At 51.6% G+C, this 17,648-nt stretch overlaps 1 protein-coding gene across 1 annotated transcript; it reads left to right on the top strand.

The window, feature by feature from the left end:
* The first annotated feature begins 6,008 nt into the window (after nt 1-6,008).
* On the top strand, nt 6,009-15,388 carry LOC119341687 (phospholipase A1-Igamma1, chloroplastic-like). Its single transcript, XM_037613554.1, has 3 exons — nt 6,009-7,089; nt 7,194-7,516; nt 14,850-15,388. The coding sequence occupies exons 1-3, from the start codon at nt 6,040-6,042 to the stop codon at nt 15,112-15,114; spliced, it is 1,638 nt and encodes a 545-aa protein (XP_037469451.1). The 5' UTR covers nt 6,009-6,039; the 3' UTR covers nt 15,115-15,388.
* Nucleotides 15,389-17,648: the final 2,260 nt, after the last annotated feature.

Here is a 17,648-nt window from a genome sequence, read left to right as displayed (position 1 = left end):
TGGGTGGACTTGGAATTTGACTATTTCGTCCGCTGCTTTGAAAGAGGTGGACTTGAGTCGTTTGTCGAGTATCACGTCGTCCCTGTCCACTGTGGAGCGCAGCGCAGTAAGTTCTTCAGGCGCGAGGGCTTCGGATAATGCCTCGAGGGCCAGGGCGGCAGTTTTATTTTCGGCACGGAGTGCTACGTCCGGATCACTGGCTAGAGTGATGATTCCATTGGGCCCGGGCATCTTGAGCTTCATGTACCCGTAATGGGGTATAGCTTGGAAGCTCGTGAATGCGTCCCGCCCTAAAAGGGCGTGGTATCCGCTACTGAACGGGGCCACTTGGAATGTTATTTCTTCGGACCTATAATTCTCTGGCCTGCCGAATACCACATCGAGTGTGATTTTTCCCGCACATCGTGCCTCCCGACTAGGGATAATTCCTCTGAAGGTTGTGCTGCTTTGCTTAATGTGGCTCTTGTCTATTTCCATTTTGTTGAGAGTTTCCTCATAGATGAAGTTTAATCCGCTGCCACCGTCCATGAGCACTTTAGTAAGCCGGAAGCCGTCCACAATTGGACTAACGACCAAAGTGGCTGGTGCTCGGACTGTTTGTAATTAAGGTTTGTCACTAGCATTGAAGGTTATGGCCGTGTCGTTCCATGGATTTATTGCTGCAACGTGGCAGACTTCGGCGAGGCTGTGGAGTGCTCTCTTGCGCCTGTTATTTGAGGCGAAAGTCGTGAAGACTGTCAATACTATATTGTTGCTTTCTGCGGGATGATGCTCTGCGGTATCGTTAATGAGGAGATCCTCACCACTCTTGGCCACCTGCCGAAGTATCCAACATGCTCTAAGGCTGTGTGTTGGTATGGTATCCGGTGTGGTGTGAATTTTGCATGGCCCATTGAGCCATCCCTCCAATACGGTTCCATCCCTGTAGTGGGCTTTGGTTTCTTTGTTATTGGACCGGGTGACTTGCGAGAGTGCACCCTTTTAGTTCGGACGAGGGGTTTAGTGAGAGCCGGAGGATCCCAAAATTTTTCTTGGGTTTTCCAGGCGCTTTCCATCGCACAGTACTTCTGTACTATGGCCGCCAAGTCAGCGAAGTGTGCTATGTCACGGCGACTTATGGCGTTGAGGATTCCCTTGTCCGTGCGATTTTTGCAAAAGAATGAGATTGCGTCTTCCTCGCGACAGTCCTTGACCTTGCTCATTACAAGGAGGAATCTGGCCCAAAAGTGATGTACTGTCTCTTGGGATTGTTGTCTAATGTGGGAAATATTGCTTGTATCTGGGTGGGTGGGTAGATTTAAGTCCGAACCCTGACCCAATCTGAGACCCAGGGGCAGAGGAGCTTCCGAACTTGGTAGTTCGAGTTCTGGGGTGTTGCCCAATTTTTCTGACATGTTGTCTGATTCTAAGTTCGAAGCTTGGGTCATGTCCTCCCGCAGACGGGTATCCGGCTTGGAGAGCTCGGGAATCCGGACATAGTTCGTCCTCAAAATAGAGGAAGAATCGCTGCATTGATCCTCCACCACCGCTATCTGATGGGTGACTGGCGGAGAGTTAATCTCTCTCTGATCGGGTTTAAGCCCAATCTGATCATAGTCCGTAGCGACTCCCAAGGCAGAGATGCAATCCAAGAGCTCGTTCAAGGACGAGAGCTCCATTGGATCCACCTGCTCGGTGTATTCCGAGCTGACCTGGAGGTTGTTTTTGATGACCCGAGAAGTCATCATCGGCGCGGTGGCCGCACGGGCGGTCATGACGAAGCTGCCTAGTCAGAGGGTTTTGCCTAAAGCCAGGGCTCCACCAGAGGTGATGTTGTCCTTGATAACAAGGGTAGCCATCAAACCTTTTTCGACGTCACAGTGGAACTCTCACTGAAAGCACCAATCTCAGTGTCAAAACCGGCGGATCTCGGGTAGGGGGTCCCGAACTGTGCGTCTAAGACTAATGGTAACAGGAGGCGAGGGACACAATGTATACCCAGGTTTGGGCCCTCTCTATGGAGGTAATACCCTACTTCCTATTGGAAATATACCCTAGAGGCAATAATAAAATGGTTATTATTATATTTCTTTGTTCATGATAATTGTCTGTTATTCATGCTATAACTGTGTTATCCGGAAATCGTAATACACATGTGAATACTTAGACCACAACATCTCCCTAGTAAGCCTCTATTTGACTAGCTCGTTGATCAACAGATAGTCATGGTTTCCCGACTATGGGCATTGGATGTCATTGATAACGGGATCACATCATTAGGAGAATGATGTGATGGACAAGACCCAATCCTAAGCATAGCTCAAAGATCGTGTAGTTCGTTTAGCTAGAGCTTTTCCAAATGTCAAGTATCATTTCCTTAGACCATGAGATTGTGCAACTCCCGGATACCGTAGGAGTGCTTTGGGTGTGCCAAACGTCACAATGTAATTGGGTGACTATAAAGGTGCACTACGGGTATCTCCGAAAGTGTCTGTTGGGTTGGCACGAATCGAGACTGGGATTTGTCACTCCGTATGACGGAGAGGTATCTCTGGGCCCACTCGGTAATGCATCATCATAATGAGCTCAATGTGACCAAGTGTCTGGTCACGGGATCATGCATTACGGTATGAGTAAAGTGACTTGCCGGTAACGAGATTAAACGAGGTATTGGGATACCGACGATCAAGTCTCGGGCAAGTAACGTATCGATTGACAAAGGGAATTGTATACGGGGTTGATTGAATCCTCGACATCATGGTTCATCCAATGAGATCATCAAGGAGTATGTGGGAGCCAACATGGGTATCCAGATCCCGCTGTTGGTTATTGACCGGAGAGGCGTCTCGGTCATGTCTGCATGTCTCCCGAACCCGTAGGGTCTACACACTTAAGGTTCAGTGACGCTAGGGTTGTAGAGATATTAGTATGCAGTAACCCTAAAGTTGTTCGGAGTCCCGGATGAGATCCCGGACGTCACGAGGAGTTCCAGAATGGTCCGGAGGTGAAGAATTATATATAGGAAGTGCAGATTCGGCCATCGGGAAAGTTTCGGGGGTCACCTGTATTGTATCGGGACCACCGGAAGGGTCCCGGGGGTCCACCGGATGGGGCCACCTATCCCGGAGGGCCCCATGGGCTGTAGTGGGGAGGGGAACCAGCCCCTGGTGGGCTGGTGCGCCCCCCTTGGGCCCTCCTGCGCCTAGGGTTGGAAACCCTAGGGTGGGGGGCGCCTCCACTTGCCTTGGGGGGCAAGCCACCCCCTTGGCCACTGCCCCCTTGGAGATGGCATCTCCTAGGGCCGGCGCCCCCCGCTAGGGGGACTATATAAAGAGGGGGGAGGGAGGGCAGCCACAACCCATGCTCTTGGCGCCTCCCTCTCCCATTGCTACACCTCTCCCTCTCGTAGAAGCTCGGCGAAGCTCTGCCGAGATTGCTGCTGCATCCACCACCACGCCGTCGTGCTGCTGGATCTCCGTCAACCTCTTCTTCCCCCTTGCTGGATCAAGAAGGAGGAGACGTCTTCCTCAACCGTACGTGTGTTGAACGCGAAGGTGCTGTCCGTTCAGCACTAGGATCATCGGTGATTTGGATCATGACAAGTACGACTCCTTCAACCCCGTTCTCTTGAACGCTTCCGCTCGCGATCTACAAGGGTATGTAGATGCACTCCTTTCTCTCGTTGCTTAGATGAACTCATAGATGGATCTTGGTGAAAGCGTAGAATTTTTTTATTTTCTGCAACGTTCCCCAACACTTCCTACTTGATTGATCTTGATGATATGAGTATTACAAGAGTTGATCTATCACGAGATCGTAGAGGCTAAACCCTAGAAGCTAGCCTATGATTATGATTGTTGTTGTCCTACGGACTAAACCCTCCGGTTTATATAGACACCGGAGGGGGCTAGGGTTACACAGAGTCGGTTACAGAGAAGGAAATCTATTATCCGAATATCCAAACTTGCCTTCCACGCAAAGGAGAGTCCCACCCGGACACGGGACGAAGTCTTCAATCTTGTATCTTCATAGTCCAACAGTCCAGCACAAGTACATAGTCCGGCTGTCCGAGGACCCCCTAATCCAGGACTCTCTCACTCGCGTCGCCACGAGTGGGCGACCAAACCCTAGCCTCCTGAGCCCCCTCTCTCGTTCACCTCCCCTTTCCCCGCCGCCACCTAAGGGCGCCGCCGGCCGCCGTGCAGCCCCAGTGAAAGTGGTGGCGAGGCCCCGCTGCCCTGCATCCGCGCAGGGAGCTCTGGTTGCCGGGGCGGCGACCCTGGATCTGGTGGGCGGCGCCGCTCTCTCCGGTGGAGGGCACTGTGGGTGCTGGCCGTCCCTTCGGCCGTGCAGGCGGCGGTTGGACGGCGGAGGTGCCTCGTTGCTGCGGGCTGCTCCGGTGGCTCCACCAGATCGGATCTTCGGCCCATTCCGTCTGCTCTGCATCCCCTCACCGATCTGGATTCAGCGCGTCCGTGCTGCAAGATCTGGCCCCTGAGGTGCGGTGGAGGGAGCTTGGAACGGGGGAATCCCCTAGTCGATTCCGCATCGACCTCGACGTCAGCGGTGCATCGGCTCCGAATCCCCTCTTGAGGGCGCGTTGAGTTTCCCTCCCTCCACCTCCCCCTCCCATGTTTTTCCCCAGGTGAAAATCTAGGCTTTGGCTGGCCGTCGACGGCGCTCCATCATCGTGATCCTCCTTGGAGGCGTCGGCTAGGGGTAGGGGTTGGGTTGGGTGCCTGCAGTTCTTGGTTGGTGGCGGCTACGGTGCAGTGCTTGCTCGGGTTTCCAGCGGTGGTGGAGATGAGGTGTTGTGCCCTGCTATCCTTCAGTGGTTGCTGCCCTGTCGCGCTCGTGCTCCGCTGGCCAGTTTACGGCATCCCCGTGTTGTGGCACGGCTTGGATGTAGAGGAGATTAGTTCTCCTCTCTAGCATTTGCACGTCCGGGTTGTGGCACATCCAATGTTTTCCTCCCTGCAGGCACGATCCTCCTCTACACTGCTTGCTCGGTGCCCCGTGGATGTCTCTGTATTTGTTGTTCTGGTCTGTGAAGTACCTCCGGCGGCTTGGTCTTGTTTGCTTTGTACTGGTAAGTTTGCACTTTGGCATGTGGAAGTGTGATCTCACTTGTAATCTTTCAGTTTTTCTCAAAGCTTTGCCTTGTACTTCCTCCGTTCCAAAATAATCAACATCATGTATCTTAGCCGGTTGATGGCTTTATTAAAAAAATTTCAGAGTACGCCAAATTGGCGTACTATATTTTTATAGAAGACAGAGAATAGTTACAAGCAGTCTAGCAAGATGCGAACATCCTGCTTGACAACACCGACACCAAAAGATACAAACTCACTCTCTCACAAATGGATCTAAGCCTCCTACACCAAATCCAGCAAGCGACCACTCCTTGATCTCAGAAAGAACCAGTGTCGCCAGTTGCTCGGGCGTCCTTTGGTCAAGCACTCTATTAAACACCCGCGCGTTCCTCTGTTTCCACAGCGCCCAAGCCGTGCCAATCGCGAAGGAGTCAAAACCGCGGCGGATTTTACCTGAGAACCTCGTCCTTTGATGTGACTACCAGTCGGTAAAAGTGCAGCTCTGGGTTGGCAGAGCAATGTCCATGTGGAGTTTATCAAAGCAACGATGCCAAACCTCCCACGCGTAGACGCATCTCACCAGAATATGATCCACATTGTCCTGGTCCTGTAAGCAGGTGAAACAGACGGATGGCTCATCCTGGAGCCCATGCCGAGCGCGTCTGTCGGATGTCCATAAGCGATACTGGACCATGAGCCAGGCAAAGATCTTGCAACGATGGCTTTATTAATTTGAAGTCGGGCTTTATGTCTTTCATCTAAAAAGTATCAAAAGCTTAAATGTGATATCTTTAAAAAACATCTAGATATGAATTAGACAAATTGATTTCTCATCCTTTGTCTTCTTCCTATGGTCAACAAGAGTAGTTCTTTCCAGCGCAATGTCAGAGCTCGGTGGCCGATAGACGTATACCTCTCCCGAGGGGCATAAAGGTGTTCTGCCCGCGTGTCTCCATTCCATACGACCATGCCATCGCCTTCCCCAATGGCGCCACTTTCCTGCCGTGACCTCTCCCCGCAGCTCTCCTCCCTCCCGCACCGCCGCACCGCCGCCGCCACCACCCACACACAAATCTCCCTCCGACGCGCTCCAGCCCCGCGCACACCACTCACCACCGCCAAAAGACTGCAGCTCCCCTCCGCGGCCACCAGGGACGACGCGCTCGCCTCCCTCGTCGGCCAGCTAGAGCAGAACCTCACCCAAGACGAGGAAGAGGACGACCTGTACCTTCCCGACGATGCTTCGTCCGGCCGGCGCCGCGGAGCACAGAAGCACCAGGACGAGCTGCCCGCACGGTGGCGGGAGATCCACGGCAGCGACGACTGGGCGGGGCTTCTTGACCCGATGGACCCGCTGCTCCGCTCCGAGCTCATCCGCTACGGCGAGCTCGCGCAGGCCTGCTACGACGCCTTCGACTACGACCTGGCCTCCCGCTACTGCGGCAGCTGTAAGTACCCGCGGCGCGCCTTCTTCGAGCGGCTGGGCATGCCCGACGCGGCGCGGGGCTACGCCGTCACCCGCTACCTGTACGCCACGTCCAACTTCCGCTTCCCCAACTTCTTCTCCGGGAAGTCCCGCGCCGACGCCAAGCTCTGGAGCCAGCGCGCGAACTGGATCGGCTACGTGGCCGTGTCCACCGACGAGGAATCCGCGCGGCTGGGCCGGCGCGACATCGCCATCGCGTGGCGCGGCACCATCACGCGGCTCGAGTGGGTGTCGGACCTCATGGACTACCTCCGGCCCGTCGCCGACGAGGGCATCCCGTGCCCGGACCCCGAGGTGAAGGTGGAGTCCGGCTTCGTGGACCTCTACACCGACAAGGACCCCTCCTGCCGCTTCTGCAAGTACTCCGCTCGGGAGCAGGTCCTGGTGGAGGTCCGCAAGCTCGTTGCCCACTACACCGCCCTCGGCGAGGACGTGAGCATCACCGTCACCGGCCACAGCCTCGGCAGCTCGCTCGCCATCCTCAGCGCCTATGACATCGCCGAGTCCGCCGCCAACCTCTCCAACGGCAAGGTACGGGCAGAACCAAACTCTCCTGATGATTCATCCTCCATTCCATGCACACGTACGTGCTCATGAATCATGCTCAACTAACCGAGACGTACGATGGGATGCAGAGGGCGGCGGTGTGCGTGTACTCCTTCTCGGGGCCGCGGGTGGGGAACGGGCGGTTCAGGGAGCGGTTCGAGGGGGAGCTCGGGGTGAAGGCGCTGCGGGTGACGAACGTGCACGACAACGTGCCGCGGATGCCGGGGATCTTCCTGAACGAGGGGGTGCCGGAGATGGTGCGGCGGGTGGCGGAGGGGCTGCGGATGCCGTGGTGCTACAGCCACGTCGGCGTGGAGCTCGCCCTCGACCACAAGCGCTCGCCGTTCCTCAAGGACACGCTCGACCCCGGCTGCTCCCACAACCTGGAGGCGCACCTGCACCTCCTCGACGGGTAAGTTGCACGTCCGCATCCATCACCTCCGTACCGTATACATTTCGCCGCCATCTCATTTGCCGAAATTAATCACCTCTCGGTCGCTGTCACCTCTGGCCCTCCGCACCTACCCATGGCGACTTGTGTGGAATGATGTGGTCTAGGAATCACGTACGTGACCACTGAGTAAGTGTATTTAAGATTATTATTACAAGGCCAGTGTCAGTTTCTTGCCTCGCACTCTCGCTGTCCCGAGTCCAATATGCCGGTGTGAAGACGTCTCTTGATTCGCTTTTAACCCGGGGTGGTTGTAGCTGTACCCTCGTTTATATGGCATGCATGGGAGCCTAATGCATGTCATGTCATATACTCGCTCCGTTTTTAAATATCTGTCTTTTTCAAGATTTTAAATGGACTAACACATACGGATGTAGGAGTATATAGACATATTTTAGAGATTTTAAATAGACGTCTCTGATGATCAGCTTTTAACCCGGGGTAGTTGTAGCTGTACCCTCGTTTATATGGCATGTATGTCATATCATATAGGAGTAGTTGTAGTATTCGTTTTGTACTATACTAAACACCATGTGCCTGGAATTTTCGCACACAACACTCTGTTCCGCCGAGACCGAAGATGGACGTGACGTGAGGCCAACTCCACCGCATGACCTCAAACGGACGTCCGTTTTGTCCGGATTTTTTCCGTTTGGATAGGACAATGGGGTCGTGTCGGGGCCTGTCCTGAGATGCGGTAGCCGTGCGCCCAGCGCGCGGCTGCATCCGTTTGCCCAATCTCATCCGCCAGGGCCTAAAAATACCCATATTTTCATATGAAAACAAGTGTACACGTTTAAATATTAATTGTTTGAAAATTAAAATAGTTTTACAACCCAATCGAAGTTGTCTCTCTAATAAAGATAGTTTTACAACCAAATCGAAATTGCCTTGAGTGAACATTAAATGAATCAATACATCTATCGGTTGCCAATATGCTCCCACACGTGCTCAACCAAGTCATTTTGAAGAGCCTTATGAGTGTGCCAATCACGCAGCTCACGATGAAACTGGCAGAACTCATCAAACGTGGCCGGTTGTTGGTGCAGGGGCTCAACATTGTCACCTTGAAAATCAAATCCTTGGTCGAAGATACTGTCATCACGCTTGTCCTCGACGATCATGTTGTGCATCATCACACAAGCATTCATCACCTCCCAAAGCTTCCTTTCATCCCATGACAGTGCAGGGTATCGAACGATGCCCCATCAGGATTGAAACACACCAAAAGCACGTTCCACATCTTTTCTAGCACTCTCTTGCATTTGGGCAAATCTCTTTCTCTTCTCACCTTGGGGCTTCGAGATTGTCTTCACAAAAGTTGACCACTGAGGATATATACCATCAGCTAGATAGTATCCTTTGTTGTACTGGTGGTCGTTGATCTCAAAGTTGACAGGTGGGGAGCGGCCTTCTGCAAGCCTCGCAAAGACTAGAGAACGTTTGCAGCACGTTGATATCATTGTGAGAACCTGCCATGCCGAAGAAAGAATGTCATATCCAGAGATCCTGCGATGCCACCGCTTCTAATATGACAGTGCACTCGCCTACATACCCCTTGTACTGGCCCTGCCAAGCAAATGGACAGTTCTTCCACTACCAGTGCATATAATCTATGCTGCCAAGCATGCCTGGAAAGCCTCTAGCTGCGTTGGTCGCCAACAATCTCTCTGTATCAGCGGCAGTTGGCTGCCTCAAGTACTCTGGGCCAAACACCTCGATCACAGCCTGACAGAACTTGTACATTGACATCAGACATGTTGTCTCGCTCATACGCACGTACTCATCCACCAGATCACCTAGAATTCCATAGGCAAGCATGCGGACGGCCGCGGTGCATTTCTGGTAAGAGGAGAACCCAAGCTTGCCAAGGGCATCCGTCTTGCACTCGAAGTATGGGTCATGAGCAACCCCTCTCTCTCGGATACGATTGAACACATGCCTTCCCATTCAAGAACGACGTCGGAATGTATCCGGCTTGAAGAGTGGTTTGTTGGAAAAGTAATCGGCATAGAGCAGGGCGTGGCCTCTCTCCTTGTTGTGGTTCAGGTTGGGAGCACGGCCAGGGATTGACCCCCTGTACCGAGGAAGCTGCCGTTGAATGTGGTCGTGAACGACCAGTGCAACCATCACAAGATCTTCATCATCCGACGACGAATCGTCCGATGAACAAAGGAAGTGGTGGAAGAAGAACTCGTCTCCACTGTCCATACCTTTGTGGGCAAAATGTCGAACACCTTGCGGTCGTGGTGGCGAAGAGGCCGCGATGATCACCTCGACGCAGCAGGGGTGGTTGTCGGCCGGCTACTGGCCACTCTGGAGCCGTCGGAAGCTGCCGCGGCCGCCGTGGTACGTCGTCGACGGTCGTGTCTCCTCTGCCACTGGCAAAGACGGCGACGGCCAAACCTCCTCCGATCGATGGCCAAAACTACGGGCGAGCATGGTGGCGTCCACGTGGTTTGGTATGGACGGCCGGGGCCTGTGCGGTGAGGAGGCGGCCGGAGAATAGCGGCGGCGCCAGCGGCGGGATGGGGCGGGAGAGAGAGAGTGTCGAAGCGTTGGGAGGGAGGGACTGCTACTGTCCCTGACAGGCGGGCCACAGGAGGACAAGGGCGTGCGTCGCGGCCGTCCGCGCGCGTCCGTTTTACCCCAAATCGAGCGCAACTTTCGGCCGGGGATGGACCGAAAACGGACGGATCCCGGACATTTTTCCGTTTGAGGCCGCGCGTTGGGCCGCGCTATTCGTCTGTTTTACCCCAAACGGACGCACCCGGATAAGATGGGGTCGCGCGGTGGAGTTGTCCTGACGAGCAACAGCGGGGAGCGTTGATCCCAGCGAGGTTGAGCCAGGACCTCACCGAAGACTAGGACGATGCTACCAGCGGTAGGGATGGGTGGGAGGGACGGCCGAAGCATGCGGTAGTACGGGCGTTGGTTACATACTTTATTTCTTCAGTTTTACATCTAGATGTTTTTTAAGGATGTCACATCTAAGCTCCCACAAATATATAAAGACCCCGATAAAATCCAAACGTTCGGATTTTAAGCATTTCATCTCAAATGTTTTTACATGATAACTTTACTTGACGCGAGGTGGCAACTTTAGTTGTTAAGACATGGCAACTTTGTCCAAAGTTTATTTTTTTGTCAGAAAATTGCAAATGTTTGCCAACCTCACGTGAACTAAAGTTGCCATAAAAAACATTCAGGTTGCCATGCTTAAAATCCGAACGTTCGGAATTTATCATTGCCGATATATAATGCAGCAACAAGAAACAAAAAAAACTAGGACAAAAAATAACCACAAATAGAGTGGACATCAGTTTAGATGTGATATAACTATGTCACATACAGAGGGAGTATATAGGAAGGCGAAAGGGAGGAGTAAGAACAAGAAGAAGAACGCATGTGGGATCATGGCCATTGATGGTGATCTAAGACCTTATACAATGCAAGGTGCTTAGGGGATGTGCTTAGAGCAACTCTAGCAGACCCCGCAAAACACGCAGACCCGCAAAATTCCGGCGAGTATGCGGGTTCGGCCCAATTTTTCGGCCAGAACAAAGCCTGCATACTCGCCCGGCCCGCAAATTTTTTTGCCGTGCCCGCAAACCGCACGCCCCGACTGCTATATCTACGGTTCTGCGGCTCGTTTGCGGGTCAAAACCCTATCCCTCGACGCCGCCGAGCCATGCGATTCCCCACCCCTTTCTCAACATTTCTCGTCGCCGGCGACCACCTCCCCGCCTCCAGCTGCCATGTGGGGCCGTATGTGAAGCTCCGGACGCGGCTCCGGTAGCAGATCCGGCGGCGGAAGCGACCCGGAGCGCGAGCGGCGCGTCCGGCCGGACGGCGCGAGGAAGCGCGGGGCCCGAAAGTGGACCAACCGCGGCATGTCGCCGCCGGCGAGCTTCCGGCGGAGCGAGACGGAGGAGTACGACCGCCAGCGCGCGTCCTTCTCCTCCGCGAGATCTTCGTACGCCGGGAGCTCCTCCTCCTCCGGCACTGGCCTTCTCCCCGTGAAGAGGGAGTGGTCGGAAGACGAGGAGGAGCCGGAGGAGCCGGACGAGTTCGACTTCGTCCCCGTCAAGGAGGAGCCCGAGGAGCCCGCTCCGCTCGGCCGCCGCGGAGTCGTCGGGCCGGAAGACTACGTCGCCGATGTCGACGCTGTTGCAGCCGCCATCGCCGAGCGGAGCGTGCGCGAGGATGCGGAGCGCCGGCGGCACGCCGAGGAGCTCGAAGACCTCGAGTGACGGCAGGCGGTCGCGTCAACAAGGTGCAATTTCTCCCGCGAAAGTGTTTTTTCAAATTATGCAGTTTTAGATACGGTTTCTGTTCGGCCGCGCTAATTTTCGACCCACAAACGCGATCTTCGTGAAACCGCAAACGCGTTTTGCGGGTCAAGTTTTTGCGGGATCTGCTAGAGTTGCTCTTAGAGAAATAAATCAGGCTTTTCTTAAGCACCGGTGCTTATTTGTATAGGATAGACGCTTAACTAAGCGTCTCTCCTGTAAAAATAGGTACCGGTGCTTCAGAAAAACTTGATTTATTTTTCTAAGCACCTCCCTAAGCATCTCCCATTGTATATGGCCTAACGGTCCAAAAGATTGACGTTGATTTTTTTTTTCAAGTACCTGATCAATAGGCCGTACCTATAGCATTACTTGGTGTTGATAATGAGGAGGCTTCATGCAACGGAAGGGCAGATCACTTGGCCCCAGTTTGATGGGTCAAACTAAAAAGATTTATCATTTCATTGAATAAGGAAGAAGTTTTAGAACAAAACCGCAAAACAGCGATAATAAAAAAAAAACTACTCTCGCGGCATTACAATTCCCAACTGCTTCGCATCGGCCAAAGCCCAAAGAGACACCTCGTTTTTAATCTTGAAAATGAGAACCATCAAAGGGACCGCCGTGTTACGGAAGGCTCTAGCATTGCGTTCGGTCCAAATCTCTCATAAGATGAGCATCATCAGAGAGGCCAGCGCCTTGACTTGCACCAATAATTTGGTTGGCAGTACGTCTTGTATATTTGTATACCACAGTACTTGTCGTTGTAAGTACGCCGGCAGTACGTCCAAAGTCCAAACCCATCACGCCTTTCTACGTACAACCCATGTGACATGTACTCAGTTAATCTAAACACAACACGACAAGAGCTATCTGCATTTTCTAAAGGGGTGTCGGGTCGTGTGATAGATGCGTGGAGTTTATCAAGAGGCCCGGTGCGTAATGCCGAGATTAAATAATGTGTTAGGTTCACTGAAATACTCCTGCTGATCTGCTGGTAGCCATGGGCCATGCATCTGGCATGGTGATGCATGCCGCTATCTATTGATATCTGAACGTTGTATTTCTGTTATGCAAATGCAAGCAATGGAAATGGGGTAAAGCCCGGGTTGATCAAGTGTTGTAACGGTAAAATAAAAGAAGACTATCGTTGCTGCTAATTATTACCACGAGGGGGCAAACCTTCATGGGCGCAATGATCCCAGGGATCCTTCTCCAGAGGTCCAGAGATGATGAGAGCGTACATCAGAGGACGAGGGAAAAAATCAAAGCGAGAAATTCTGGGGGAAATCGTTAAAAGTTAGATTTCACTTGTGTGACGGTTTTTCCTACCATCAAAACAAAGTTGATACTAGTAGATCAGAGTAGGGGGGAAGCAGTTATAAAAAGGAAAGGGTTTTAAGGAAAGTAATCTGGATCAAGCTAGTATGAGTAGTTCTACTAATACATTTTTTTTCAAAAGGGGAATATCCCTCAGTCTCTCCGTTGAGTGACGCACACATTTCATCATCCTGCTACAATAAAGTTCAACCAAAAATTTATCACACACGGCCACCCCAAAGGCAAAATAAAAAGGGCTTTCTATTTTCAAAAACTCAGCTCAGTTCTTTGTTGAGTTAGGTCTAAAACTCGATGTATTGTTGGATGGTGCTTGTCGCTATATTTCCAACAACATCGGTTTCATCTTATTTGGAGCTTCGCTCCTTGAGTTATTGCGGTTTTGGTTTGGTTTTTTTTCCTATTTCAGGCTAACGAGGGCAAAACTAAGAAACATGGGCATAAAAATAAATATTCCAAATAAAAAGGATCGCAAGGAAATGAGCCCCATGCATCACAAATCCTACTAGTAGGCTGCGAGGATGGGGCGTCGACTCGCTAGCTAGGCAGCTGATCGAGGTAGCTGCCAGCCCACCCGAGTTCAAGTCCCGGCTAGGATGCGCGGTGCTCACGGAGTTTCTTTTATAAAAAAATGCCAACGAGGGTTAGCCCTTGGGTTGGTCTCATTTTTTTTAGGCTGCCAACCAAATCGGTCGAACAAATCCAAAAAAAAACTTCTCCCATCAAAATAACATTACACATGTGCACTTTTTTTTTTGTCAAGGTCCTTGTTAGGATCGGGACAGACGATATTATTCCAGCCACCTGTGTGGGACAGACGCAGATGAGAATAGATCATCCACGCCGTGCGCTACATGGGCGATCACAATCATATGATCTTGATTAGTTGGCTGATTGATCTCCACGGAGACGCCAAGGACATACACTACTTGACTTGCACCAATAATTTGGTTTAACATGTTTCAAAGGAGCCCTAACGTTTCCTAGTGGGAAAATATGTGGCTGGAACGTTCGCGCGTACGTCGTATTTTGACAGCCCGCACCGTCTGATCATGTCACGCATGCAGCAGATGTGCGCTCCACCGCTCCATCCCGGTCACCGTGATGCCCTGGCTGACGTGAGGTGTTTACGGACGTCACGGTGTTTGCCCGTTTTGCCGTACTGGTGTTTGCAGTAGTATAGTTTTATCAGTATTAGCTGGCGGTACGTCCAAACTAATCACGTCTGGCGTACTGCGAGTCTACGACCAACTTGTCATGCTAGCACGATACGACAAATTCTATGTGCATTTTCTAAAGGGATGCCAGGTCGTGTGATAGATGCTTAGAGTTTGTCAATAGGACCTGTGCGTAATGCCGAGACTTAACTATGCATCAGGTCCATTGAAATACTCATGGGCCACATGCTGTCATGGGCAAGACAGCCAAGCGAGAGGTGAGACAGTCGGAGTAAGCATCATGCTACTGTCGATCAGACGCAGTTGGTGTAACTACTCGCCAGTACAATACAACATCACAATATTATATAAGATCGATTCGCTCGTGTACTGCATGGGCCTTCGTGCCCACTGCTTCGTTTTTAATGATGAAAAATAATTAAATCATCAACTGCTACGTAAATTTTGTACTCCTGTATGATTCGACCGATGAATGGTTTTATGTAGGTACCATGGCAGCGGGGAGCGGTTCGTGCTGGCGAGCGGGCGCGACCCGGCGCTGGTGAACAAGGCGTCCGACTTCCTCAAGGACCACCACTGCGTGCCGCCCTACTGGCGCCAGGACGAGAACAAGGGCATGGTCCGCGCACCCGACGGCCGCTGGATCCAGCCCGACCGCCGTGGCCACCTGGACGACGATCATCACCACGACGGTCACCACGTCGTCGACGGCGACCACCACGGCCACTTCCGCCTCTTCCGCCAGCCGTGAAAAAACAGCGCGCCGGCGAACGGTCATACGCAATGCCGAATGAGCTTAATTACCGTGATTTACAACCGACAACCGTCCGGCACGGGCGCTCGACGGCGTTGCGTTACTACTTGTGATTTGAGAAGCGCAGTGTATGATCGAAGTAAATTTGAAAGCTATTTCGAAAAAAAGCTAGGTGTTATCACATAGCAATCACCTTTGCCGAAAATCACAGACAAAAAGAAAAAAACATCAGGATTGAGGCATGTGTGTAACACATAGCACTGATCAATGATTTTCTCGTCTTAACAACAAATCTGGCAGTTGAGACCTACATTGCGAGGGACTCGGATCTAGCTTCACAATGACGGCGAAATTGGGAACTTGAACTAGGGATTTGAATTACACGGGCGCGATCCACCCAACCTCCCACACATCTGTCTCCGTACAGCCTCGACCGAAGCCGCCTAGTCCGTCACCGAAAGGAAATGAAAGTAGCCAATGGCTATAAGTACTATTACACCCGCATTAGCAGGCCCAGTTTGGGCTTACAAGCAACTGGGTTAAATTCCTAGGCCTGGTCGACTTGGGCCTTGGTGTCGGTACTGTAGCCTTCTTGTTGTTGTCGAAAACCTCAGTAGCTAGTGCTCCTCCCTCCTCGTCAGGTTCAGTGTGGCTCATCAGTGAGTCGCTGACATCCCCCCCTGTTGAGTAGCAGTTGACCCCAAGCGGCAGCTCGAGGAAACTGTTGACGCAAAGATTCAAGGTCCTCCCATGTAGTTTCGGCAGGGATAGAATCACTCTAGAGTATAAGCCCTTGCGCCACTGTTTTCTTGCCGACTTGATGAACTCGCTTCTGAAGAACTTGCACTAGAACCTGCAGATGGGCAGACTCTGAAGGCAAAATGGGATGCACTGTAGTGGTAGAGGGAATAACTTTCTTGAGCTGGGAAACATGAAAAAGTGGGTGAATTTTACTGGTAGAAACAACTGCGGTTTGTTGGCTACCTCGACTATCTTATCAATGATCTTGTAAGGGCCGAAATACTTGAAGGATAATTTATGGTTGACCCTGTGCACAACTGAGGACTGCACATAAGGTTGGAGTTTCAGAAAACCATATCATCATGAGCCTTCATTCTCTGTTGAGCTCTATGCAAGTGATGAGTAACAGAGTCCAACACATTCCGCCCCACTTGCAACCAATGTTGAATATCAGGAGCAACAACAGTGTCACTAACTGAGATGCCAAAGTATCTAGGAGGATGTCTATATAAAATCTCAAAAGGAGACTTGCCAACTGCAGAATGCTAATTGGTATTATACCTAAACTCACACATTGAGAGGCACTTGCTCCATTTTTGGGTGTGTGTGTTGGAAATATGCCCTAGAGGCAATAATAAAATGATTATTATTATATTTCCTTGTTCATGATAATTGTCTATTATTCATGCTATAATTGTGTTATCCGAAAATCGTAATACATGTGTGAATACATAGACCACAACATGTCCCTAGTGAGCCTCTAGTTGACTAGCTCGTTGATCAACAGATAGTCATGATTTCCTAACTATGGACATTGGATGTCATTGATAACGGGATCACATCATTAGAAGAATGATGTGATGGACAAGGCCCAATCCTAATCATAGCACAAGATCGTGTAGTTCATTTGCTAGAGCTTTTCCAATGTCAAGTATCATTTCCTTAGACCATGAGATTGTGTAACTCCCAGATACCGTAGGAGTGCTTTGGGTGTACCAAATGTCACAACGTAACTGGGTGACTATAAAGGTATACTACGAGTATCCCCAAAAGTATCTATTGGGTTGACACGGATCGAGACTGTGATTTGTTACTCCGTATGACGGAGAGGTATCTCTGGGCCCACTCGGTAATGCATCATCATAATGAGCTCAATGTGACCAAGTGTTTGGTCACGGGATCATGCATTATGGTACGAGTAAAGTGACTTGCCAGTAACGAGATTGAACGAGGTATTGGGATACCGACGATCGAATTTCGGGCAAGTAACGTACCGATTGACAAAGGGAATTGTATACGGGATTACTTGAATCCTCGACATCGTGGTTCATTCGATGAGATCATCGTGGAACATGTGGGAGCCAACATGGGTATCCAGATCCCGCTGTTGGTTATTGGCCGGAGAGCTGTCTCGGTCATGTCTGCATGATTCCCGAACCCGTAGGGTCTACACACTTAAGGTTCGGTGACGCTAGGGTTGTAGAGATATTGGTATGTGGTAACCCGAAAGTTGTTCGGAGTCCCGGATGAGATCCCGGACGTGACGAGGAGTTCCGAAATGGTCCGGAGGTGAAAAATTGTATATAGGAAATCCAGTTTCGGCCACCGGGAAAGTTTTGGGGTTCATCGGTATTATACTGGGACCACCGGAAGGGTCCCGGGGGTCCACCGGGTGGGGCCACCTATCCCGGAGGGCCACATGGGCTTAAGTGGGAAGGGAACCAGCCTCTGGTGGGCTGGTGCGCCCCCCTTGGGCCTCCCCTGCGCCTAGGGTTGGAAACCCTAGGGTG

The sequence above is a fragment of the Triticum dicoccoides genome, chromosome 1B, assembly GCF_002162155.2.
Source record: "Triticum dicoccoides isolate Atlit2015 ecotype Zavitan chromosome 1B, WEW_v2.0, whole genome shotgun sequence".
Lineage (NCBI taxonomy): Eukaryota > Viridiplantae > Streptophyta > Magnoliopsida > Poales > Poaceae > Triticum > Triticum dicoccoides.
Note: the sequence above shows the minus strand (reverse complement) of the source record. Positions and strands in the feature narration are given on the sequence as shown.